Source organism: Coregonus lavaretus (assembly GCF_964263955.1).
Source record: "Coregonus lavaretus genome assembly, contig: HAP1_SCAFFOLD_467, whole genome shotgun sequence".
Lineage (NCBI taxonomy): Eukaryota > Metazoa > Chordata > Actinopteri > Salmoniformes > Salmonidae > Coregonus > Coregonus lavaretus.
In genome coordinates this window covers 35,866-62,727 of record NW_028166388.1, presented here as the reverse complement: position 1 = coordinate 62,727, position 26,862 = coordinate 35,866, and the positions used below count along the sequence as shown (strand labels likewise).

Below are 26,862 nucleotides of genomic sequence, written 5' to 3'. Positions count from 1 at the left end.
GTCTCCTGAGGGGGAATAGGCTTTGTCGTGCCCTCTTCACGACTGTCTTGGTGTGTTTGGACCATGATAGTTCGTTGGTGATGTGGACACCAAGGAACTTGAAGCTCTCAACCTGTTCCACTACAGCCCCGTCGATGAGAATGGGGGCGTTCTCAGTCCTCTTTTTTTTCCTGTAGTTGGTCAGCACATGCTCGGAGTACACGTCCTGGTAATCCGTCTGGCCCTGCGGCCTTGTGAATGTTGACCTGCTTAAAAGTCTTACTCACATCGGCTACGGAGAGCATGATCACATAGTCATCCGGAACAGCTGGTGCTCTCATGCATGCTTCAGTGTTGCTTGCCTCGAAGTGAGCATAGAAGTGGTTTAGCTCGTCTGGAAGTCTTGTGTCACTGGGCAGCTCGCGGCTGTGCTTCCCTTTGTAGTCTGTAATAGTTTTCAAGCCCTGCCACATCCGACGAACGTCAGAGCCGGTGTAGTACGATTCAATCTTAGTCCTGTATTGACTCTTTGCCTGTTTGATGGTTCGTCGGAGGGCATAGCGGGATTTCTTATAAGCGTCCGGGTTAGAGTCCCGCTCCTTGAAAGCGGCAGCTCTACCCTTTTAGCTCAGTGCGGATGTTTCCTGTAATCCATGGCTCTTGGTTGGGGTATGTACGTACGGTCACTGTGGGGACGACATCATCGATGCTCTTATTGAATCATTAATGTACATTACTATGAACTCTAAGTAAGAATAAATGTGTCTGACTTGATTAAATGGGGATAATCTGTTGAGATAATTCACTGAGATGACAGCATTCTTTAATCTGCATTTGTAGTGGAGGTGAATTACAGGATATAACATTAGTGGATACCAATCAATCACTATTATCGTCAGTACACATTCCAGCGAGCTTGCCAGAAGCATCCATTTGGGAACCATTTCTATCTTACTCTGTGTTGATGTGGAACAGTGGCTGACATCGTAATGACAGGTGTCTAATTAGTGACAGTAGATTTACAGACTGATGCACATATTCTGTTGGGCTAATCATGGATTTAAATGTGCTAGGTGTGCATATTCATTATCAGATTATAAAGGTGGATGGATACTTTGCCAGGAAGACATTAGTAAGGCAGTATGTTAAAACAGATCAGTATGACAAGGGAGTTGATAATGCAGGTTGATTTAAGGGTTTTATGTTTGGTTGAATAAGGTTTGGTTTTTGGTTAGAATAAGGTTTTGTATGTTTGGTTGAATAAGGGTTAGCCTAATGTTTGGTTGAATAAGGATTAATACTTTTTTTTTTTGGGGGGGGGGGTTAGAATATGATTGTTTATTGTTTGATTGAATAAGAGTTAATTTTTGGTTAAATAGGGGTTGGTTTTTGTTTAGAATAAGGTTTTGTGTGTTTGGTTGAATAAGGGTTAGCCTAATGTTTGGTTGATTAAGGCTCGATTTTATGGGGGGGGTTAGAATGTTTTTTTAAATGTTTGAATAAGGGTTAATGTTAGGTTGAATAAGGCTTTTTCTATGTTTGTGTTTCCTCTCCTCAGCTGGACGAGGGGACTTCTCCTGAACCAGAAGGATCGTTTGTAGACTACCAGACTACCATGGTGAAATACTCCAAGGCCATCGCTGTCACCGCCCAGGAAATGGTAAATGGATTCAGACAGAAATATGTTTTAATTTTTGTTTTACTATTTATCTCTAGAGCAGTCAATCAATATAATTGTATTTATAAAGCCCTTTTTACGACAATATTTGTCACAAAGTGCTTTGCGGTAACATAGCCAACATTTTTTGAAAAAATTATCCAAACATGTCTTGTTTCAGGACTTGACTTAACCCCTTTTTCTCCCTGTGGACCACAGGTCATCCACAAACTTCTTCCAGCAGGCTCTGTGTTGTACAGTTTTCTCTATTACTTTCAAGGATTCAGGAAGTGTTAATGTTGACTGGTCTCTCTGCCCTCTAGATGACCAAGTCTGTGACGTGTCCAGAGGAGCTGGGGGGTCTGGCCTCTCAGGTGACCACAGACTACAGCCAGCTGGCCCTGCAGGGACGTCTTGCAGCGCACACTGCAGAACCCGAGGAGGTATCCAACCACTGCTGTCAATCCATCTATCCTTCCATCTATCCACCATCTTTATTGTCCCAATTTGACTACTATGTCACTCTAATCTGCTTTCTACTCAACAAACCTGGTACCAAATGTACAACCAGGGAGTATTCAAATACATCTTTATTTTGTCACCTTATTAGGTTAGCATGAAGTTATGTCTTGGGTTGATTGGTTTCTTCTATGCTGGTTCTGTCTCCCTCCAGATAGGTTTCCAGATCAAGACTCGTGTCCAGGAGCTGGGTCATGGCTGTATCTTCCTGGTGCAGAAGGCTGGAGCGCTGCAGATCACCCCCTCAGACAGCTACACCAAGAGAGAGCTCATCGAGTGTGCCCGCACCGTCACAGAGAAGGTACTGTACTGTAGGAGAGGTCTTCCATCCCAATAAAGTGTCACATACCTGGTTGACCATACACCTGATGTGGGATCAATTCCTTTTCAACTCCCATCAATTCAAGAAGTCAATTGGAATTTGAGTAATGAAAATAAAAATCTTCTTTGAAAATAAATACAATTTTGGGTTGTTGAATTGAATGTTGATTAATCTCTTGAATTGAAATAGAAATTGAACTTTAAAACGACTACATAATCTCTAGGCCTGCCTACAGGTTCACCACTGCAACTTTAAAGGAATGTCTAGTAGTATTTTAGAAACATCTGTAACACCATTACAGTTTTACTTTAGGGCCTCCGGTAGAGCCAGGGTCTCCAGTCAATCCTGTTTAATAATACATGATAAGTATTCCACTGGCACTAAATCAGTGCAGTGAAACATTGGGGTGTTGTAAAACAAAACAAAGAGCTGTCTAAAGGTACATACACCAATATTCTGCTTTTATGTATTCTGCTTTTATGCTGTTCTGCTTTTATGTATTCTGCTTTTATGCTGTTATCACAGATCATCCTTCGAAGAGGCAATGCTTTTCCAAGGACATTGCTAAAGTGTTTGTGTGAATGTGGTTGAATTTGATTGGTTCTGCTTTACATTTCCATGTAGGGAAATGGACAGATGTTCTCTCTCTGTCTCTCCGTGTGTGTCCTGTCAGATTGGCTGTTCCTCCCCTCTCATTTGCCTTGATTTCCATGGCTCTCAGCCTCTCACAGACCTAGGCTGCATCCCAAATAGCAGCCTATTCCCTATATAGTGCACTACTTTTGACCAGAGGCCTAAATAGGGAATCGGGTGCCATTTGGGAAGTAGCCCTAGTCATGCCCATCCATGCGTCTAGTTTGAAGCCTTTCCAACACCATTTGTTTGTATACTTGTGTGTGAAGAGAACTGAGCCTTGAAACGCAAGTAAATATATTTTCTATGTCATTGGGTTTGAGTGGGAACAAATTGAGTTGAGACTGATTTGCCAAATATTCTCTCAGCTCAGTGGGTAGCAGAGGAAATAAACGTGCCATGTAGCTGTAATTCTGACTGGACGGGTCCTCTAGTTCCTATGGTCTGCATCTGATATGGATAGACATTAGACCAACACATCAATACATCTGATATGGATAGACATTAGACCAACACATCAATACATCTGATATGGATAGACATTAGACCAACACATCAATACATCTGATATGGATAGACATTAGACCAACACATCAATACATCTGTGAGAGCGCTGCAGTGAAAGAAAACAGAATGAGGCAAGAGCACAACAACAAAACCATCAAATAAACCACTGTGAAAACCACTACCTCCTACAACACGAGTCCTGTAGAAAACACACACCAACAAGAGAAACACACCGACAGTCACACCAACTCCCTTTCTCTGATCTAGCCCAGTGTCAAGGGAGGCTGTGATCTGTGAGTGTTTGTCTGTTTGTGGCTCCTTCTATAGGAGTCCTCAGTGTGTGTTGTCTCTGCCTGTGTCTCCCCGGATGTATTAAGCTGAGCATTGTGTCCCAGTGTGTCTGTGTCTATCTCCCCAGGTGTCGATGGTGCTGATTGAATGTGTTGTCTGTGTGTCTCCCCAGGTGTCGATGGTGCTGTCGGCATTACAGGCTGGTAATAAGGGCACTCAGGCCTGCATCACGGCTGCCAGTGCTGTCTCTGGCATCATCGCTGACCTGGACACCACCATCATGTTCGCCTCGGCCGGCACACTCAACGCAGAGAACGAAGAGTCCTTCGCTGACCACAGGTGTGTGTGAGCGTGTGTGTGAGCGCGTGTGTGTGTGTGAGCGCGTGTGTGTGTGTGAGCGCGTGTGTGTGTGTGTGCGAGCGTGTGTGTGTGTGCGAGAGAGCGTGTGTGTGTAAGACAGCTGGAATCAGGCCTTAGGCCAGGGGTGTCACTCATTCCACAGAGGGCCTATTGTCTGCTGTTTTTTTTGTTTTTCCTTTCAATTAAGACCTAGACTACCAGGTGAGGGGAGTTCCTTACTAATCAGTGACCTTAATTCATCAATGAAGTACAAGGGTGGAGTGAAAACCCGCAGACACTCGGCCCTCCTTTGAATGAGTTTGACACATGTGCCTTAGGCCAACCTCCGCCCCTGCACTCAGTGACAGGAAGACCTATAGCCTAGTGATCAGGCAGGAGGAAGTGTCTGGACTGGAGTCACACTACAAATCATTCAGACTGGGAGGAGAGGAAGTCGCTCAGTACTTTAGATCAAACACTTCTATTAAACACTTAAGACATACTGTACCTTACCTGACCCCTGCCTCTGCAGATGCTCTGACAATGATGTTGTCTTTTTAACACTAGAACCACTTGGCATCTATGGACCCCCCTTCAAGCTAATGAGCAGTCATTCTGACTGCAACATTCTAACAGTGTAATTAATATATTTCATATATGCTATAGCAAAAATAATATTTAGGTTGTGGTCATGAAGGCCTTGGTTAACATTAGAATCCGATTTGTATTTTATTTCAAATGACACAATAGCATTTTCAGTAGTGTATGTTACTGTAGGCTATATGTAAAAACTAAAAAAAAGTGTTCAATCAATTTTATTCAGGAAGTGCCTTTGTTACAACTACAGTACCAGTCAACAGTTTGGACACACCTACTCATTCCAGGGTTTTTCTTTATTTTTTACTATTTTTACTATTTTCAAAACTATGAAATAACACATATGCAATCATGTAGTAACCAAAAAAGTGTTAAACAAATCCAAATATATTTTATACTTGAGATTCTTCAAATAGCCACCCTTTGCCTTGATGACAGCTTTGCACACTCTTGGCATTCTCCCAATCACCTGGAATGCATTTAAATTAACAGGTGTGCCTTGTTAAAAGTTTATTTGTGGGATTTCTTTCCTTAATGCGTTTCAGCCAATCAGTTGTGTTGTGACTAGGTAGGGGTGGTATACAGAAGATAGCCCTATTTGGTAAAATACCAAGTCCATATTATGGCAAGAACAGCTCAAGTAAGCAAAGAGAAACGACTGTCCATCATTACTTTAAGACATGAAGGTCAGTCAATACGAAAAAGTTCAAGAACTTTGAAAGTTTCTTCAAGTGCAGTCGCAAAAATCATCAAGCGCTATGATGAAACTAGCTCTCATGAGGACCACCACAGGAAAGGAAGACCCAGCGTTACCTCTGCTGCAGAGGATAAGTTAATTAGAGTTAACAGCACCTCAGATTGCAGCCCAAATAAATGCTTCACAGAGTTCAAGTAACAGACACAGGAGCCTACGTGAATCAGGCCTTCATGGTTGAATTGCTGTAAAGAAACCACTACTAAAGGTCACCAACAATAAGAAGAGACTTGCTTGGGCCAAGAAACACGAGCAATGGACATTATACCGGTGGAAATCTGTCCTTTGATCTAATGAGTCCAAATTTGAGATTTTAGGTTCTAACCACCGTGTCTTTGTGAGACGCAGAGTAGGTGAACGGATGATCTCTGCATGTGTGGTTCCCACCGTGAAGCATGGAGAAGAGGAGGTGTGATGGTGTGGGGGTGCTTTGTTGGTGACACTGTCAGTGATTTATTTAGAATTCAAGGCACACTTAACCAGCATGGCTACCGCAGCGATACGCCATCCCATCTGGTTTGCACTTAGTGGGACTATCATTTGTTTTCAACAGGATAAACACACCTCCAGGCTGTGTAAGGGCTATTTGACCAAGAAGGAGAGTGATGTAGTGCTGCTTTCTACAATGTAGAAAATAGTAAAAATAAAGAAAAACCCTTGAATGAGTAGGTGTTTCCAAACTTTTGACTGGTACTGTATGAAACAGAAAGCATATGCGTTGGAACATGGTAACAGCTTATTTTTATAAAGACAAAATAAAATACAAAATAGCCCAATCAAAAGACGCGCGGTCAAATGATGAAAACATCAGTAGTCTAAACGTCATTATAAACGCCAAGTGGTCTTGATAAATAGTGAAACTTGGCATAACAGCAATAATGAATATGTGTTGATTTGACAGCAGTCAACAATAGACAATTATTGTCAGCTCGAGCTTGTGTGCATCGTCACGCAATGGCATCAGTTGGATTTCGTTTAGCTGTTTTCCCTTGTCCTAACAGTTGTCACAATTTTCATAACTTTCACATGCTTGACACACCTTGACAAACCATTGTTTCATTGTAGTGTGTAATAGTATCCGGTTTTCTCTTGATTGTGTCCCGTTGTCTTGTCATTCTTCTGCACTGTTGTTGAGTACAACCGCCTTATTTTGCGCAGAGGGAGGGAGCTCCGGTCTCACTTTGTTCATGGTGCCTGCCAGACTTGTTTTCTTTGCAAGCAACTTGTTCGCCAATGGCATTGAAGTGAAGAAATTGTCCATGGTGACATTTCTCCCCTTGCCAACGTAAGGTTCCACAAGCCTCATCACCACGTTCGCCGAACCTCGTGCCTGCTGCCCGATGTGGATATTTTCCCAGAGATTGAAAGCCGTTCAGCATGTACAATTATGAACGGCCTCGCTGTGTAGCCTACTCCAAGTAGGCCAGAGTAGATTGATAAAACTGCTTTGATTGGGTGAACTGATATATAGGGTACATACCATTTTAAGATTAGACCTATAATTAGAATGGATCAATACAATAGAATGGCCCGCCCTGTTCTTCATTCACAATTGGTGATTACATAATTATGCTTATTTCGCTTCCCCTCGTTCATCAACTCACCCATTCTCCCCATCATACTTTACTTAATTTATTTCATCTGTTATATGTGTGAAATTAGTTTCGGTTTAGGTTCAGGTTCGAGGCAATTGTCGGGGGGATTATCAACTGGGCACAGTCGGGGGGATTATCAATTGACTCCTAAAACTGGTTATAACTCCAGTTCTGTTTGTGATATTAGGTTTCTAACAATGGTGGTGTGTTATATAGCCTTCTTTAGGATAAGTCGAGGAAGGAGGGGGCAAGAGTTAAACAATGGTAGAGTAAAAAAAACATAAAAGATAATGAGTAATCAAAATGACTGCTTTAGCAGTTCTAGTGTTAAGAGCTATCATTTTGAATGGGTTAAAAGCGTTTTGAGATCTTTGTGTTGGTGGAGGGTCATCTCATAGCAGGATGGTATTAATAAGACCATTGGGGAAAAAAATTAAAACTTAATGGTTAGCCATGAGCCATGGTAACACCTGTAGAATTTTAGAGATTTGACCGCCTTCTGTCTTTCTCGCTCTCTCTTTCGGTCTCTCTTTGTCTGTGTCTGTCTCTCCTCCCTCTCCCCGCACCCCCTCCCAGGGAGAACATCTTGAAGACAGCGAAGGCTCTGGTGGAGGACACTAAGATGTTGGTGTCTGGAGCAGCGTCCGGTCAGGACAAACTAGCCCAAGCTGCCCAGTCGTCAGCTAAGACCATCACACAGCTCACTGAAGTGGTCAAACTGGGCGCCGCCAGCATCGGCTCTGACGACTCAGAGACACAGGTGACCTATTTATTCATTTTAGGTGACATCTTCTGTCCCCAGAATAATCCTTAGTGAACAATTACTGTACCATTTTAGACTGTTTTTAATTAATTAATAAATACTGCAACTTTCCTTTCTTCAAAGAGACTGCTATTAAAAGTAGGAAGTACTGTAGCTATTTAAGGGGACCTATTGATGTACCCAACCTGGGATGGACTCAACCCCTGGTTGTGTCCTTATAAATCTGATGATATGTGTGTGTTCTGTATAGGTGGTTCTGATCAACGCTGTGAAAGATGTGGCAAAAGCCCTGGCTGACCTTATAGGAGCCACTAAGTGTGCTGCGGGCAAGGCTGCAGACGACCCGTCCATGTACCAGCTGAAGAGTGCTGCCAAGGTAGGAGACACAGTGAGACCCATAGAGGACTCTACTCTAAAGCCACTGTCTCTAACAGGCATTGTTGCGTCATCATCCCTCCTGGCTGTAGCTTTTCTATTGAAAATGCTGGAGTTATTATATATCTTCTTTTTGACAGAGTGCTTTTTAGTCCGGAACTAGGCTTAATCTGTGTTCGGGCAACCGTCCCATTCGGTTTGAACTGTGTCTAGTGCTATGAAATAAAATCTTGTAAGATGAAATCTTGTGATCTACGCTCAGTTGTCCCCCAGAAACATGGCAGAAGTGAACGGGATGTCTCCTCAGTCTGATATGTGCGTAAAGGGTGTTCTGGTGAGCGCTTCCAGTACACTAGATGAAGGCATGTTGTCGTTGTGTGCCATAGCAGCAGATGTCCTTCCCTTCCTTTAGGCCTAGCCATTAATCAACATCCTAGATACCTCTTATATGCTAACACCATGCTCTAATCTCATCCAGTGCTAGTCAATGACCCAGTCAAACGGAAAGGCAGTGAGATCTAAAATCACTGTTAGCCGCTACCAACCGCATGTGGTGGAAATGTAATTTAACAGACTGATGGGGTGTGTCCCTAATGGTACCCTATTCCCTATATAGTGCTTTGCTTGGTGCCCTGGTTAAAAGTAGTGCACTATATAGGGAATAGGATGCCATTTTGGACGCAGTCATAGTTATCCAGGGCAGTCCTTTTAACCTGCTTTTGGACAGTCTCCAAGCCCTGAAGCAGACAGACGGTAGATAACAGGTAGAGTATGGCTCATATTAATTTCAGCTCAAGCTGCAGTGCTGTGGTTCCTTTTGATGGGTGTTGTGCTCCCCCTGTCTTTCAGTTCCATATGGTGTTTTACGTACATAATACCACAGCACATGCAAACTGTTAACAGAAAAAAAGGTTAATCTCTCTGCCCACCAAAGGCAAGATGTCTCTCTGATGCCCCCCAGTGCTGTCTCACCCATTGACTCCCACACCGGTGGACCTATCTGTCTCTCCCACTGACATCCTTGGACCCGTCACCCCATTGTCCCCCCCTCTGGTAACCCACCAGGTGATGGTGACCAACGTGACGTCCCTGCTGAAGACGGTGAAGGCTGTGGAGGACGAGGCCACGCGGGGGACCAGAGCCCTGGAGGCCACCATTGAATGCATCAAACAGGAGCTCACGGTAAGCAGTCATCTATAAAGTTATTTACTTAATCAATGACTTGATTAAGACAGATGACAATGAACATGCTCTCTGTTACACTTTGTGGCCTAAACGTGTCCTCAAGCTAAGCTGTAAATGTTTTATTAGTTACATACTATAAAAGCATTGACACATTGAATCATCAACGGTCCGATGCGTTGATTGCACCAAAACGGTTTAGCTGCTAGTCACTAGATGGGCTCTGAACTCTATAACGGCCAAGGCCCTGTGTTTTCCCTGCTATCCTTATCTTTAGTGAGTGACAGAGGACCACCCATCTCCATTAGTTTGTGGTTCTAACTCTAAGCTTTATCAGTATCCCCTCAGGACAGCCTCCTAGTGCAGCTACTACAATTAGAGCCTTAATTAAACAAGGCTGTTACCATGGGATCAATAAGATAAACCAGAGTTCAAACTCAACAACCAGTGTCGCTGCATTGGGACACATTAGTATGCCTGTTGTGTGTTTGGTCATTATAGGACATTACCCTATTGGGTATTACTGCACATAGCTGTACAATTCAAGATTATTTGGAGAGCTGTTTAATATATTAAATCATTTACTAAAATCGATGAGGTTTTTAAGAAATATTGAATGTTGTTGTGTTGTATTTCTTCAGGTGTTCCAGTCTAAAGACGTCCCGGAGAAGTCGACCACGCCTGAAGAGTTCATCCGCATGACCAAGGGCATCACCACGGCAACAGCCAAAGCAGTGGCAGCTGGGAACTCTGCACGACAGGAGGATGTGATCTCCACAGCTAACCTGAGTCGCAAGGCCATCTTCGACATGTTGACCACATGCAAGGTTCTGATCCATACTCCTTACTAGGGCAGATACTACACCCTGTCCTCTACCCTTCTATCCTTTATACTTAAACCCTGACCAGCATGGCCATCTCCGACATGCTGACTACATGTAAGGTTCTGATCATCCCTAGTACCTAAACGTTATAGATGTTACTGGCCCAAGAGGAAGAACAGATACTATTGATATTACTGCTCATCTCATCCATACTGACCACCTAGAAAGTGAAACATCTGACTCCTAACACTGTGTCTCTGTGTCCCTCAGCAAGCAGCCTACCACCAGGAGGTGAACAAGGACGTACGGAGCAGAGCGCTGCTCTACGGGACAGAGTGCACCACAGGTTACATCGTTCTACTGGAGCATGTACTACTGGTAGGTTGTGTGTGGGTGTGTGTGTGGGTGCATGTGTGGTTGTGGGTGCGTGTGTAGATGTGTGTGTGTCCACAAGAAGAGTAGTAAAAACAAATGTAGGAAGCTATAGGCCTGTGTCGATCCTCAGCACCTTATCCAAAGTTGTTGAGAGATTCGTTTTTAATCAACTTGAGGGATACCTTCTCGAGTGCAAACTTCTTTATGAACTCCAATCTGGCTTTAGAACAGCTCATTCCACTGATACTTGCCTTATCCACCTTTTTGACCACATCAAGCAGGAAAGTGAGAAGGGGAACAAACAGGTATGGCCATGTTAGACTTGCAGAAAACTTTTGAAACTGTGGACCATGAGATTCTCCTGATGAAACTGAAATGCATGTGTCTAAATTATGTAACACAGAAATGGTTTAGGTCTTATCTGACCAACAGAACACAAGTATGTAATGTTGGTGATGTTCTGTCGGAGGCCAAAGAAATATCCTGTGGAGTACCGCAGGGATCAATTTTAGGGCCTCTCGTATTTCTTATATACGTTAATGATATGCCAGATACAGTAAAGTGCAAACTCCTGCTTTATGCTGATGACTCAGCCATACTGGTATCAGGGAAGGATACAGTTTACATAGAGGAGACCCTGAGTAAGGAATTGCATTTTGTTAGAGATTGGTTGACTGACAATAGATTGAAAATGTAGATTGCTAAGGGCTGACAAGATAAAGGTAAACTGTGCAGGCAAGGAGATTGAATCTAAAACAAGTGTAACTTATCTTGGTGTGTCCCTAGGTCAATCCCTTTCTGGAGACCTGATTGCTGCGAAAATTATTTATAAAATGGGGAACAAATTGAAATTTTTATATCGTAACACTAGATATCTTAACATCAAAGTTAAGAAACTGCTTGTGTCAACCTTGATTCAGTGTCATTTTGATAATGCCTGCTCTGCTTGGTATAGTGGGCTATCAAAAAAGCTGAAAAAGAGAATGCAGGTCATGCAAAATAATGTTATCAGGTATATACTGTCCCCCCTAGAACCCACATAGGGGTACAGGAGTTCCTGGAGGTGGGCTTGTTGCCTTTGGGGTCCAGAGTGGACCAACTTAAACTTAATCATATGTTTGATATCTTAAATGATTGTGCTCCAGGTTATATGAAAAACCACATTGATATGGTCAATAACCAACACAGTTACAATACCAGAGCTAGTGTTATGTCTTGTAAAATCCCAAGAGTAAACAGTACTGCGAGGAGCACCTTTTTCTATACAGGCATTTGTCTATGGAATAGCCTCCCCTTGGAGATCAAGCAAAGAAAAAGTAGAAATAGCTTTAAAAAGCAGGCAAAGGTTTTCATTTGGACAAGTTTGTCAAAATTTGAATGATAGGTATGCTGTGCAATGAATAGATTGTTTTAATGTGAAATTAATATGGTTGATTTTTAAGGTTAGGGAAAAGTGCAGTGAATAGTGCCACTTTTTAGGATGTCAATATAAATGAATGTATTATGGTTGTTTGTCATTTTGTCTTGCCTTTTAATCATTATGTGTTATTGTTTTTACCATCGAGGACCACTTTGGAAACAAGCGTTTTAATTAATACTTTCAAGTGATATCCTCTGGGTCCACATTGTACATTTTGTTGTATATGTCGGTTACCCTAAATAAATTAAATTCAAAAAGATTCAAAGGTAATAGTGATCATGGTGATGTTTTCCTGAACCACCTCTACTCTGTGTCTCCAGGTCCTCCAGAGGCCTACAGCAGAGCAGAAGCAGCAGCTGGTGTTCTACTCTAAACGTGTTGCGGGGGCTGTTACTGAACTCATCCAAACTGCTGAGGCCATGAAAGGTGAGAGAAGACACTTCACTGAACTACTGTACGCCTTGTTCATAATATAGTACAGTAATGATCATTTAGCAGATATACTGTATATCTCCAGAGTGTTCTATTAACATTATGTTCCTGCCTTCTTTGCCACAGATGGAGGTAAGTTAAGAATGTAACCAGTTGTGATTCAGGGCCGGCCATTCCATTGCCATTCATTCTTGAATTGTCACTCTTTACAGGCCCGTTACAGTCTAAAAAGATCCCCATCCATCCATCCATCCATCATGCTCTTCATTTCAGTTTCCATCTCACCAAAAAGACAGAAATGCTCATCACCATGTTCATTGCAGTGGATGCTCTTCATTTGCATATTATGTCACTGATAAGATAAATGCGATACAATCTTAAACACACTTAATGTGCTGTGCATGCCTTGGCATGTGTTCTGTCTCTATGTGGTCTCCATATTGTGAGGCATGCTCTGTTCATACACTGCTGTGTGTTTGTGAGTGGTAACTCGCGGTGTGTGTGTGTGTGGTAACTCACGGTGTGTGTGTGTGGTAACTCACGGTGTGTGTGTGTGGTAACTCACGGTGTGTGTGGTAACTCACGGTGTGTGTGTGGTAACTCATGGTGTGTGTGTGTGTGTGTGTGGTAACTCATGGTGTGTGTGTGTGTGTGGTAACTCACGGTGTGTGTGGTAACTCACGGTGTGTGCGTGGTAACTCACGGTGTGTGCGTGGTAACTCACGGTGTGTGTGTGTGCGTGGTAACTCACGGTGTGTGTGTGGTAACTCACGGTGTGTGTGTGTGTGTGGTAACTCACGGTGTGTGGGTGTGTTATGTGGTAACTCATGGTGTGTGTGTGGTAACTCACGGTGTGTGTGGTAACTCACGGTGTGTGTGGTAACTCACGGTGTGTGCGTGGTAACTCACGGTGTGTGCGTGGTAACTCACGGTGTGTGTGTGTGCGTGGTAACTCACGGTGTGTGTGTGGTAACTCACGGTGTGTGTGTGTGTGTGGTAACTCACGGTGTGTGGGTGTGTTTCAGGCACAGAGTGGGTGGACCCAGAGGACCCCACGGTGATAGCAGAGACAGAACTGTTGGGGGCGGCAGCTTCCATCGAAGCAGCGGCTAAGAAACTGGAGCAGCTGAAACCCAGAGCCAAGCCCAAGGTAGGAGACTACACCACCCACAATACACCTCACAAGCCACATGGATATTTTTAACCCCCAAATTCCACACTAATAACATAAGTGGGATGCATAAGTTGCAGCAAGAATGACAATCCTGTCAGTAATTTTGTCTTGGTGCTTGTCTCCGTCTGTTGTTGGTGTGTTTGTCATTATGTGTTTGACTGTCTGTTAAAAGACAGTGTCTCATCAGTTGCTGTGAGTTAGTGTTGGATCCATGGGCTGATGCTCTATTCACTATTTGAATGTCTAATACTTGTATTGTCTCTCCTCACATACAGTGAAAGTAGTGGCAACCTCTGTCTCTGGATTTATTCATGTTTGTACCCCGTCTGTATGTACTTTGGTCTGTCTACCAGTCTATCAGTCTGTCTGTAGCTGATATCATTTACATTGTTCAGGAGGAACCCCCTACTCTATTCTCTATGACTTTGACCTTCTGCTCACCCCTTCCTCCTTCCCTCTCTCCCTCATTCCCTCCCTGCTCTCCCTCATTCCCTCCCTGCTCTCCCTCATTCCCTCCCTGCTCTCCCTCATTCCCTCCCTGCTCTCCCTCATTCCCTCCCTGCTCTCCCTCATTCCCTCCCTGCTCTCCCTCATTCCCTCCCTGCTCTCCCTCATTCCCTCTCTCCCTCATTCCCTCTCTCCCTCATTCCCTCCCTGCTCTCCCTCCCTCCTTCCCTTCATTATTTTCCTCTCTTTCAATCCCTTTCTCCCTTTACTACCTGCTGTCTATGATTCTAACCCTTCTGTTCCTCCTTCCTTCCTTCTCACTCTCTCTCACTCTCTATCACTCTCACCCTCTCTCTCTCTCTCTCCCTCCTCCTGTCCTGTAGTTGTAGCCTGTCTGTCCCTATATACAGTAGCAGTACTCCTCTGATCAGAGTATAACCCCTGGAAGTCTTCTCTGCAGGCCTCTGTCTGATATGTTTGATATATTAGGTTGTTATTCAATTCAACTATATATCAAACATATTCCTACAGTGTCCCGCCCTGTCTACAGACTGTGTGTGTGAGGGACTGGTCTAATCTTGGAATGACAGACTGAATAACTTGGCATAGAATAGTTGTGAGTGTTTGTGTTCTTATTTCGTTTAGTTTGCCCCAAATAACAGATGTTACTGAGAAGTTTATCTGTAGTGCAGACAGTACGGATTTGTGATCAGATCTGTGTCGGTGAACTAGTATGAAATTGAAAGACTAACAGCTATACTCTAAAACTCAAACATCAAAATCATTATGTTTGCCATGTAATATGATTGCTGCCTATCTTTGTCTCTTCGTATGAGACGTCTGAGTTGTGACTGTCTCTTCTCCCCCTCAGCAAGCAGATGAAACGCTGGACTTTGAGGAACAGATCCTGGAGGCAGCTAAGTCCATCGCTGCAGCCACCAGTGCCTTGGTCAAATCTGCTTCAGCTGCCCAGAGAGAGCTGGTGGCTCAGGGCAAGGTGGGCTCTATTCCAGCTAACGCAGTGGATGATGGTCAGTGGTCCCAGGGTCTCATCTCAGCGGTGAGTACACACACACACACACACACACACACACACACACACACACACACACACACACACAATCTAAATAAAGCCTCTAAATAACCTTTATCACTCCTTTTTTTGGAAGTGCTGGAATTAACACGTCAATAATTCTAAGGGAATGAATCTTTGAAATGTATATGAACCGTTCTCTCTGTGTTCTGTCCTACAGGCCAGGATGGTTGCAGCAGCCACAAGTAACCTGTGTGAGGCAGCTAATGCCTCGGTCCAGGGCCAAGCCAGCGAGGAGAAGCTGATCTCGTCAGCCAAGCAGGTGGCAGCCTCCACAGCCCAGCTCCTAGTGGCCTGTAAGGTTAAGGCTGACCAGGACTCTGAGGCCATGAGGAGACTACAGGTACTAGAATGATGAATATGTCCCTTTCCCCCTAGGCACTTCTGTAGATCTTACACACCTATCTAATTGTTTCAGATCTACAGGGGTGCAGGGGGAGTAGGGGCTAGGGGGCCATTTGGAATTCAGGAGAACCCTACAAACACATTCTCATGATTAGCATTGTGTATTAGTTTTAACATGTACGGTGTAACATGTTATGTGGTATGATATTGATGGACTGTCCTCCCAAAGGCCGCTGGTAACGCAGTAAAGAGGGCGTCGGACAACCTGGTGCGAGCGGCCCAGAAGGCAGCGTTCGACAAGGCAGACGATGACAACGTGGTGGTCAAGACCAAGTTTGTGGGAGGAATCGCTCAGGTGAGACTTCAGGGCTCTGTCAGACTCCAGTCACATGTTGACTGTTCAAACAGGATTTACTCTTGTCAAGCCTTTCAGTTCTGTAAGTGGACACATTAAGAACCATTCCAATTGCATTTATCAGGAGCTGACAGCACTGTACAGCACGTTGTACAGGCTGATTTCAATCATGTGTTGTGTACTAACTGGTGCCTGTTCTATCTCGTGTCCAGATAGATTGCATGATGCTGACTTCAATCAGGTGTTATGTACTAACTGGTGCCTGTTCTATCCTAGTGTTAATTAGCTAGGTATTGTGTACTAACTGGTGCCTGTTCTATCCTAGTGTTAATTAGCTAGGTATTGTGTACCAACTGATGCCTGTTCTATCCTAGTGTTAATTAGCTAGGTATTGTGTACCAACTGATGCCTGTTCTATCCTAGTGTTAATTAGCTAGGTATTGTGTACCAACTGATGCCTGTTCTATCCTAGTGTTAATTAGCTAGGTATTGTGTACCAACTGATGCCTGTTCTATCCTAGTGTTAATTAGCTAGGCGTTGTGTACTAACTGATGCCTGTTCTATCCTAGTGTTAATTAGCTAGGCGTTGTGTACTAACTGATGCCTGTTCTATCCTAGTGTTAATTAGCTAGGCGTTGTGTACTAACTGGTGCCTGTTCTATCCTGTGTTCAGATCATAGCAGCCCAGGAGGAGATGCTGAGGAAGGAGAGAGAGCTGGAGGAGGCCAGGAAGAAGCTGGCTCAGATCAGACAGCAGCAGTACAAGTTCTTACCCAGCGAACTACGGGAGGACGAGAACTGACCTATAACCTGCTGATACTGCCATGCTGCCGCTGTGTGTAGGTGTGTGCGTATTGAGTGCATTTGTGCCTGTGCGTGTGTATGTAGTATGTTACCACACACACGAGCGGTGGCCCAAATTGACTTCCTCAGTGTGCAACAAGGTTAAGTTGGCCTTTTAATGTGCCCAATCAACCAGTGGGGTCCAAGCCCAGAATGGGCCGTGGATAACCCCTGTCTACTGCACCTGCAGTGGTCTTTAACTACCAACAATTGTTTACTACCACTATGACATGACTTGGCTTGTAACGGTCTATTACCCTGCAATACCTGCCAGTTAACCTACACCGGAAAAAAGTGTTCTCTGGAAGCAATGGATTTGTAACAGCTGAACAAGCTGGAAAATGTGCATCCTAATGTACTTTCTAAATACTTTGAATGTCTTTATCTATGGAGCTCTGAAGGTACCAGTGTTGACATTGAATCTCCAAACTAAGGGGATGTTTCTAGATGTAAGCATGGTCTTAAAACCTTTTGACCGGACTTTCTTTCATAAAGGAAGAAGCGAGAATGTGATATGTTTGGTGCATACAGTTCAGTAGACATTTACACACACATTGCTATTCATTTCCTTATTTATGAGACAAGTCACAAATGATAGCATTTCATACACATGACTAGCATTTGAAATTCACACTTATTGGGCAATTTGACACTTATGCTTCCTTGTCAGACAGCAAGTAATTCAGACAGTTGAGGTATGTGGACCATATTGAAGAATAGCTTATGGATCTTATTTAATGGATGCATTACAGTGACCGTTTCTGTCGCATTGACCGTTCGGCTTGCGTAGACACTTTAAAAAACATCCTTCTATAGATGTGCTCTTGACACCAAGTAACCCTCCTATTTTTAGACTGAAGATTGAAATATATCGTGTTGATAAACGCTTAAACTTGGGTCTAATAGCTAGAGACCTCTTTACTACAACCTCTTATGATGCATTACAATGTATTACTGTTATGTCTGTGATTTGGAGGCAGAGTTACTACAGAATACAATTTTAGCAAGTTAAGATACTCTGACATTTACAGTAAGCTTAACTGGTCTCATCCCTCCCACTACTGCAGATCTCCTAGCGCTGCATAACCTGGACCGTGGGTAGTCAGTTAACTGGCTTCCCTCTACTATTTTCATTAGTTTACAGTTGATATTGAGCCATACAGCTGACATTCATAATGCAATACTATGAAGGTGCTGTAGGGGGCAGTGATTGGTGTCCTCACAGCCTCCTGACATGCAATGTAATGAAGCTCCTCTTGCTTGCTCTTTTCAAACCTCAAACACTACACCTCTGAAAACCGTTCAGATACTGTAGGAAAAAATACTAATAATGTAGGAAACAACTGCTGGTCTTGATCATTTATTAAGATTTTAACTAGGAGTTGATTGATGAATTTAAAAAACATCCATGCAATCTGAAAAATGTTATAACAAAGATTCTCATTAATAAAGTGTGATTTCTCTACAACTCATAATGCAAACTGAAATGGATGGCTCTCATATTGTAACACCCCAGACCTCTTGAATGAATGCGAAGCGGACTATGCACAATGTACTGTGCTTCTGATGGTTACCCCTGCTGTCTTACACGGGGCAAAGTCCCCCATCCCTCCATAGGGGCCTGTTGGACCATTACAGTGGATCACATCCTTTTATTGTTCACCTGTTGAATCCGTCTCTCGCTTACTCTAATGGTGCTCTGTGTAACTGTAGTGGGAAATGCTACTTTTGAAGTATATTTACCTTCTTTTTGCCAGGGTTGTGTTCATTAGGCACCAAAAGGAGGAAAACTGACTGAAACCGGGAGTGACTACCTAGAATTGTCCAATAGGAAATGCTCATAAAAAATATTAAAAATCCTAATGAACACAACCCAGGTTTGGTTCTAGTGTTTGGTTTTATTAGTTTTATGGACAGTCAGTGAGTGTCGGTTAGCAAACTAACAATTATTGTGAGGTAATGTTCTGCTCTTGCGGTGTCAGTCATGTGCATGGCTTCGGGGTTCTGCTATTACTTTCGGAACAGAAAATACACCTACAGTACACAACGCACTGAATGGTATTGGTATTCTGAACATAAGGACAATAAACCCTAACAAACTACAAATGGTCCACGTTAGACATTTTTTATTCTGTATTGATGTGTGACACTGGACTCTACAATTCAAACAGAGGTACAGTTCTGTCTGAGTTCACACATCTGGTCTTTGTAGTATTATGTCATTAGTGCCTTAGTCTGTAGCCCATACAGCGTCTGGTCTGCTTGTGACAGCTTATCTAGCTGGATAATGGAGTGTGGTCAGTATCAATGAGTAGGTTTTTTAGTTGTTCCTGTCATAGCCTATTACCAAGAGATGAAAAACACGGCAAGATCCATGAGGCCTCACAGGTACTACTGTATTGTCCTATAAACTGTACCTCTGTCTCCATCTTTCTGCCTGATGCACCCATGGCCTTGAGGGCAGAGACGAATGTGTCGCTGTGTAAAAAGTACCATCAGTATATGTATACGTATGTATATGATATATATGAAGACAACACATTTTTGTACTGCATTCCATGGGCATGTACCAAGGCTTCTGAACTATGTACGTATGACAGATTGGAGTCTGTTGTTCGGTTATTGTAAGTTACAAGTAAATCATAGAAGTTTTATGGATTGCATTTCTTCTTTCTCTTTCAAGCCACGATGAATAGTTTTTTTGAATTATAAATGTAATAAGGATATTAAGATATATAGCTGTCACTGTTAATGTAGTGTGACACATTTCAATGGTAGGGAGAAACTATTCATACCTGTATGTTTTTCCTATAATGAATTCAATGATAATTAAAGTGCAGTACTACAAGAAAGATCGATATGAAGTGACAATGACATACACTATGTAAACTATTTATCTGGCCACAAGAAAACATATTTTTTGTATTCACTGAAAATAAAGGTTTTCAAATTAATATGGCCTGCAGAATTGTGTTGTTTTTACCTGTTGTGTTTTTCAGTTGTCTTATTGAATACAGGAATGTGATCATGAATGGACAGGCTAACATTGTGCCTGATTCCAGCAGCCTTCTCCTAGATTAATCTACATTCTCAGGTTCAGGCCAGCTGGAAATCAAGTCACAGATGACAGAGGAGTCGTATTTTTGCACTACTAACGTATAAGCCTGGGATTCCTCGATCATGTTGTTTAAAGATGAGGTGAAAGCCTGTGACAGACTACTGACATGTATACTGTAGTAAAGCTTTAATAATCACATAAATCATAGCATCACATCCTGCACATAAAAACATGCACTACTACCGCAATAACAGAACATGATCCTGTGGTTTCAAGAGACAATTACTGCTCTAGAGGAGACTTCTTCAGGCAGGGTCCCTTTTTAAGCTGCTCCTCTGTCAGTGGAGTGTAAGGTAGATTGGTATTTCTGAGACAGCAGTGAGCCTTGTGCTATATTGAGCTGGTGTTGGTTAGAGCTGAGACAGGTACTAATTCTGGCCCGCTCTAAAGTCTGAGGGAGGTGATTTGTAAATTACACTGGCACAGCTGCTCCCTCCTTCTGCAGGATAGTACCCATAATTCTTAGCAGGAAGGGTGAATCTCAATACTATAATCGCTGATCTCATGGTGCTGGACAGGTAAAGGCAAAATGGCACAATCTACTGGTTTACAATTGGAATTGTACAGCCCCATAAAATAGCCTGTAAGCTTTATATGGTCTAGTCTCGCGGGGCCACCCTTCCAAATCTCGTCTTGTTGACGCGTGAGAAGCCTGGGCTATATGTGGTTTAATGTGTTCCCTTCACTCAGTTTTCAAAGGAAACGTCTCTGTTAAAACATATTGGGAATTGAAAGTCAATAGGAGTGTAGCTAAATTTTTTGAAGAGGTATAGTGCCACATGTCGTCACAATAAAACTTCCTGAATCAGCTGTTGTCTTTCATCTGAGGCAAGCTGACTCTTAGAAACCTCCCACCCTCCAACCCCAACTCCTTGGCATACATGCTGCCGCAGAGGGAAAATGACACACCAATGACGTAATGTTCCCAGGCCAGCTGCAGCCACCCTTTTGAATGCTGCACCCAGAGCTACACATACACATCACACATGGATGTTATCTGTGGGTGGGTGACCTCAGAGGTAGCAAGGTTCTGCTCCGCCCAAACCACATTGTAAATTAGATGGGTAGCTGTTGTCAAACAATCATCTAGCGTGTCGGTGTCTGTCTGTCGGAGCACCCACCTGGTGTGAAAAATGAACAGGAATTGTTCAACTAGTCTCAACGTTGTGAAGATGAAATCATCTGCCTTTCTCAGGAGTTCTTAAACTATAGTGACATGGGGGGTTCTAAGAACCTTTCTGCACCCATGTGTTACAATACAGGCACATATGGAAGCTTTTGGAAGGAATGAAATGTAGCTATTGATCCCATTGTGGAATTCGAATACTCTGAGAATGTAGACAATGTCTATTGCATTAAAAGCCCCTTTTCACCTGACCCATTGTGCTAAGATTTTTTATCAAAATACCAGAAAGTCCTGGTTAATGAAGAGGACTGCCAGAGGTCTGCAGGGTTCACATAGTTATTACCAGAGACCATTACGCTGACACTCACCCACGACCGCGTTACGACCGACCGCGTTACAGGGCCACATACTTCCCACCACCCTGAGAATTCTGGGAATACTCTACTCACCACAATGCTATTGTCAGACCAGTGGTATGGGATTGAGGGGTATACTGTTAGGATGGGCTTAGAGGCATCAAGGTAGAACATGTATTACATGACTGACAGAGAGATACAGTAAGTTTGATGTTATCCCAAGTTCCCAGTAATGGAGGGCCATAGAATCAGAGGGTCAGATACTTCAGTGCCCTCGATAAGCATTTTTATGAGACTGAATAGCTGAAATATGAAGCGAGGCATGGGCATGAAATTCCACTGTAGTAAAATGGTTTATCACTTCCCCAGTAAGAATACCTAAATATAATTTACACAGATAAGTTAACTCTGTGTAAATATAATTCCATGTACACTGCTCAAAAAAAATAAAAGGAACACTTAAACAACACAATGTAACTCCAAGTCAATCACACTTCTGTGAAATCAAACTGTCCACTTAAGAAGCAACACTGATTGACAATACATTTCACATGCTGTTGTGCAAATGGAATAGACAACAGGTGGAAATTATAGGCAAGACACCCCCAATAAAGGACTGGTTTTGCAGGTGGTGACCACAGACCACTTCTCAGTTCCTATGCTTCCTGGCTGATGTTTTGGTCACTTTTGAATGCTGGCGGTGCTTTCACTCTAGTGGTAGCATGAGACGGAGTCTACAACCCACACAAGTGGCTCAGGTAGTGCAGCTCATCCAGGATGGCACATCAATGCGAGCTGTGGCAAGAAGGTTTGCTGTGTCTGTCAGCGTAGTGTCCAGAGCATGGAGGCGCTACCAGGAGACAGGCCAGTACATCAGGAGACGTGGAGGAGGCCGTAGGAGGGCAACAACCCAGCAGCAGGACCGCTACCTCCGCCTTTGTGCAAGGAGGAGCAGGAGGAGCACTGCCAGAGCCCTGCAAAATGACCTCCAGCAGGCCACAAATGTGCATGTGTCTGCTCAAACGGTCAGAAACAGACTCCATGAGGGTGGTATGAGGGCCTGACGTCCACAGGTGGGGGTTGTGCTTACAGCCCAACACCGTTCAGGACGTTTGGCATTTGCCAGAGAACACCAAGATTGGCAAATTCGCCACTGGCGCCCTGTGCTCTTCACAGATGAAAGCAGGTTCACACTGAGCACATGTGACAGACATGACAGAGTCTGGAGACGCCGTGGAGAACGTTCTGCTGCCTGCAACATCCTCCAGCATGACCGGTTTGGCGGTGGGTCAGTCATGGTGTGGGGTGGCATTTCTTTGGGGGGCCGCACAGCCCTCCATGTGCTCGCCAGAGGTAACCTGACTGCCATTAACCATATGCTGGTGCGGTTGGTTCCTCCTAATGCAAGACAATGCTAGACCTCATGTGGCTGGAGTGTGTCAGCAGTTCCTGCAAGAGGAAGGCATTGATGCTATGGACTGGCCCGCCTGTTCCCCAGACCTGAATCCAATTGAGCACATCTGGGACATCATGTCTCGCTCCATCCACCAACGCCACGTTGCACCACAGACTGTCCAGGAGTTGGCGGATGCTTTAGTCCAGGTCTGGGAGGAGATCCCTCAGGAGACCATCCGCCACCTCATCAGGAGCATGCCCAGGCGTTGTAGGGAGGTCATACAGGCACGTGGAGGCCACACACACTACTGAGCCTCATTTTGACTTGTTTTAAGGACATTACATCAGAGTTGGATCAGCCTGTAGTGTGGTTTTCCACTTTAATTTTGAGGGTGACTCCAAATCCAGACCTCCATGGGTTGATACATTTGATTTCCATTGATAATTTTTGTGTGATTTTTGTTGTCAGCACATTCAACTATGTAAAGAAAAAAGAATTTAATAAGATTATTTAATTCATTCAGATCTAGGATGTGTTATTTTAGTGTTCCCTTTATTTATTTTTAGCAGTGTACTTTGTTTTGGCCCAGCCTGGTCCCAGAGCTGTTTAGGAGAAGACTATACAGCACAAACAGATCTGGGACCAGGCTATCAGAGGCCCTAGATGCTTTTCTAGACTTTTTAAACCATTATGAGTTGGCCAGGTACTGTGTTAGTGTATCTGTGTCTAGTATCTGTCTCCATTAGCCCAGAATGTCCTGGGATAGCATGGCTTCTGCTCTGAGTCTATCTGATATCTGTGTATGAGAAGTCTCTGTGGTCTTTGACCTGTGTGTATGAGCAGCATGCTGTGCCTGGCAGCAGTTGGACAAAGCCCAGGCTAATAAGAGAGCTGCCTGTCTAGTGCCTGCCATAAAAAGAGATAGGCAGACACCCCAGGGAGAACATTAGAGAGCACTGCAAACTATTCATCTAGTGCTTTAGTCTGCTTCAAAGTACATACAGTGCCTTCAGAAAGTATTCATACCCCTTGACTTATTCCACATTTTGTTGTGTTACAGCATTATTTTCTAAATTGATTTATTTTCTCACCCATCTACACATAATACTGCATAATGGCAAAGTGAAAACATGTTTTTAGATATTTTAGCAAATCTATTGAAAATGAAAAGCATGAATATCTCGTTTACATAAGTATTCACACCACTCAGTCAATACTTTGTAGAAGCACCTTTGGCAGCCATTACAGCTGTGAGTCTTTCTGGGTAAGTCTGTAAGAGCTTTCCACACCTGGATTGTGCAACATTTGCACATTATTCTTTAAAAGATTATAGGATTCCTCTAGGATTTTTCCTCAAGGATTTTTCCTCAAGGATTTTTCCTGTGCTTAGCTACATTCCGTTCCTTTTTTATCCTGAAAAACTCCCCAGTTCTTAAAGATTTTAAGCATGCCAATAACATGATGCAGCCACCACTTTGCTTGAAAATATTGAGAGTGGTGCTCAGTTATGTGTTGTACAGTGGGGGAAAAAAGTATTTAGTCAGCCACCAATTGTGCAAGTTCTCCCACTTAAAAAGATGAGAGAGGCCTGTAATTTTCATCATAGGTACACGTCAACTATGACAGACAAATTGAGAAAAGAAATCCAGAAAATCACATTGTAGGATTTTTAATGAATTTATTTGCAAGTTATGGTGGAAAATAAGTATTTGATCACCTACAAACAAGCAAGATTTCTGGCTCTCACAGACCTGTAACTTCTTCTTAAAGAGGCTCCTCTGTCCTCCACTCGTTACCTGTATTAATGGCACCTGTTTGAACTTGTTATCAGCACAAGAACGGTGAGCAAAAATCCCAGAACCACACGGGGGGACCTAGTGAATGACCTGCAGAGAGCTGGGACCAAAGTAACAAAGCCTACCATCAGTAACACACTACGCCGCCAGGGACTCATATCCTGCAGTGCCAGACGTGTCCCCCTGCTTAAGCCAGTACATGTCCAGGCCCGTTTGAATTTTGCTAGAGTGCATTTGGATGATCCAGAAGAGGATTGGGAGAATGTCATATGGTCAGATGAAACCAAAATAGAACTTTTTGGTAAAAACTCAACTCGTCGTGTTTGGAGGACAAAGAATGCTGAGTTGCATCCAAAGAACACCATACCTACTGTGAAGCATGGGGGTGGAAACATCATGCTTTGGGGCTGTTTTTCTGCAAAGGGACCAGGACGACTGATCCGTGTAAAGGAAAGAATGAATGGGGCCATGTATCGTGAGATTTTGAGTGAAAACCTCCTTCCATCAGCAAGGGCATTGAAGATGAAACGTGGCTGGGTCTTTCAGCATGACAATGATCCCAAACACACCGCCCGGGCAACGAAGGAGTGGCTTCGTAAGAAGCATTTCAAGGACCTGGAGTGGCCTAGCCAGTCTCCAGATCTCAACTCCATAGACAATCTTTGGAGGGAGTTGAAAGTCCGTGTTGCCCAGCGACAGCCCCAAAACATCACTGCTCTAGAGGAGATCTGCATGGAGGAATGGGCCAAAATACCAGCAACAGTGTGTGAAAACCTTGTGAAGACTTACAGAAAACGTTTGACCTGTGTCATTGCCAACAAAGGGTATATAACAAAGTATTGAGAAACTTTTGTTATTGACCAAATACTTATTTTCCACCATAATTTGCAAATATATTCATAAAAAATCCTACAATGTGATTTTCTGGATTTTTTTTCCTCATTTTGTCTGTCATAGTTTACGTGTACCTATGATGAAAATTACAGGCCTCTCTCATCTTTTTTAGTGGGAGAACTTGCACAATTGGTGGCTGACTAAATACTTTTTTTCCCCACTGTATTGGATTTGACCCAAACATAACATTTTGTATTCAGGACAAAAAGTTAATTGCTTTGCCACATTTTTTATTCTGTACAGGCTCCCTTATTTTCACTCTATCATTTAGGTTAGTATTTTGGAGTAACTACAATGTTGTTGATCCATCCTCAGTTTTCTCTGTAACTGTTTTAAAGTCACCATTGGTAAAATCCCTGAGCGGTTTCCTTCCTCTCCGGCAACTGAGTTAGGAAGGACGCCTGTATCTTTGTAGTGATGGGGTGTATTGTTACACCATCCAATTAATAACTTCACCATGCTCAAAGAGATGTTCAATGTCTGCTTCTTTTTTATTACCAATAGGTGCCCTCCTTTGCGAGGCATTGAACAATCTCCCTGGTCTTTGTGGTTGAATCTGTGTTTTAAATTCACTGCTTGACTGAGGGACCTTACAGATAATTGTATGTATGGGGTACAGAGATGAGGAAGTCATTCATAAATCATGTTAAACACTATTATTGCACACAGAGGTTCCTCGATGAACCCCACCTCCTATGGGGTTCTTCTAAGTACCTTTTGGGGGCATTTCTCAGTGCCAAGAACCTTAAGGTTCTTCAAAGAACTTTGAGGATCTTAGAATAACCCTTGTTGAACCCCTAATTTTTTAGAGTGTAGGATTAGGAGCTATGTACAGTATGTAACAGGTGCAACTTGTGCAAACAAGATGCTCCTAAAAATACCCCTCAAGAAAACATGGGAGGAACAGCGAGGACAAGAAGAAGAGGTTGTTTGAGTAGATGTCGCTGGGTCAACCCAGAAGGATATGGGGATATAAAGACTTAATTGTTTGTGTTGTTGTTCTGTTCTCCTTTATGGGGTATAGGCTTACAAGAGCAGTACCTCTCACACACATGATATCACCTAAAGTTTAAATCAATGTTCTGTACGAATGAGTACTGTAAAGTAAAATGGACTGTAAATGTCAGTACTAGACATTATTTTTTCATTATCTTCCCCATAAAAATGTATCCTAGAAATGATTTAGGTAAAAGTAAAGTTGAGGGTATAAGTTAATACCATGCAGCCAATCACAGTGTGTTTGGAGAGGTATCTGGTTCTTCCTCTACTGTTCAAGTGTGACAGCTGTGACTGACTCTCCTAGACCAGTGAACTGTCACAGAGGAAGACGGGGATTGCTGAAATGCCAAAGCAC

At 43.2% G+C, this 26,862-nt stretch overlaps 1 protein-coding gene across 1 annotated transcript in view; it reads left to right on the top strand.

Moving 5' to 3' along the window:
• Positions 1 to 16,861, top strand: part of LOC311114786 (talin-2) — a 119,414-nt gene extending 102,553 nt beyond the window's left edge. The window contains exons 44-58 of the mRNA XM_084190024.1: positions 1,538 to 1,639; positions 1,960 to 2,079; positions 2,310 to 2,456; positions 4,081 to 4,247; positions 7,770 to 7,953; positions 8,207 to 8,332; positions 9,397 to 9,513; positions 10,155 to 10,340; positions 10,608 to 10,715; positions 12,453 to 12,558; positions 13,590 to 13,714; positions 15,057 to 15,245; positions 15,439 to 15,621; positions 15,853 to 15,978; positions 16,653 to 16,861. Of these exons, the coding sequence (XP_084046150.1) occupies positions 1,538 to 1,639; positions 1,960 to 2,079; positions 2,310 to 2,456; positions 4,081 to 4,247; positions 7,770 to 7,953; positions 8,207 to 8,332; positions 9,397 to 9,513; positions 10,155 to 10,340; positions 10,608 to 10,715; positions 12,453 to 12,558; positions 13,590 to 13,714; positions 15,057 to 15,245; positions 15,439 to 15,621; positions 15,853 to 15,978; positions 16,653 to 16,781 (2,115 nt within the window). The 3' untranslated portion in view covers positions 16,782 to 16,861. The remainder of the gene's footprint in view (positions 1 to 1,537; positions 1,640 to 1,959; positions 2,080 to 2,309; positions 2,457 to 4,080; positions 4,248 to 7,769; positions 7,954 to 8,206; positions 8,333 to 9,396; positions 9,514 to 10,154; positions 10,341 to 10,607; positions 10,716 to 12,452; positions 12,559 to 13,589; positions 13,715 to 15,056; positions 15,246 to 15,438; positions 15,622 to 15,852; positions 15,979 to 16,652) is intronic.
• The last annotated feature ends 10,001 nt before the right edge of the window (positions 16,862 to 26,862 follow it).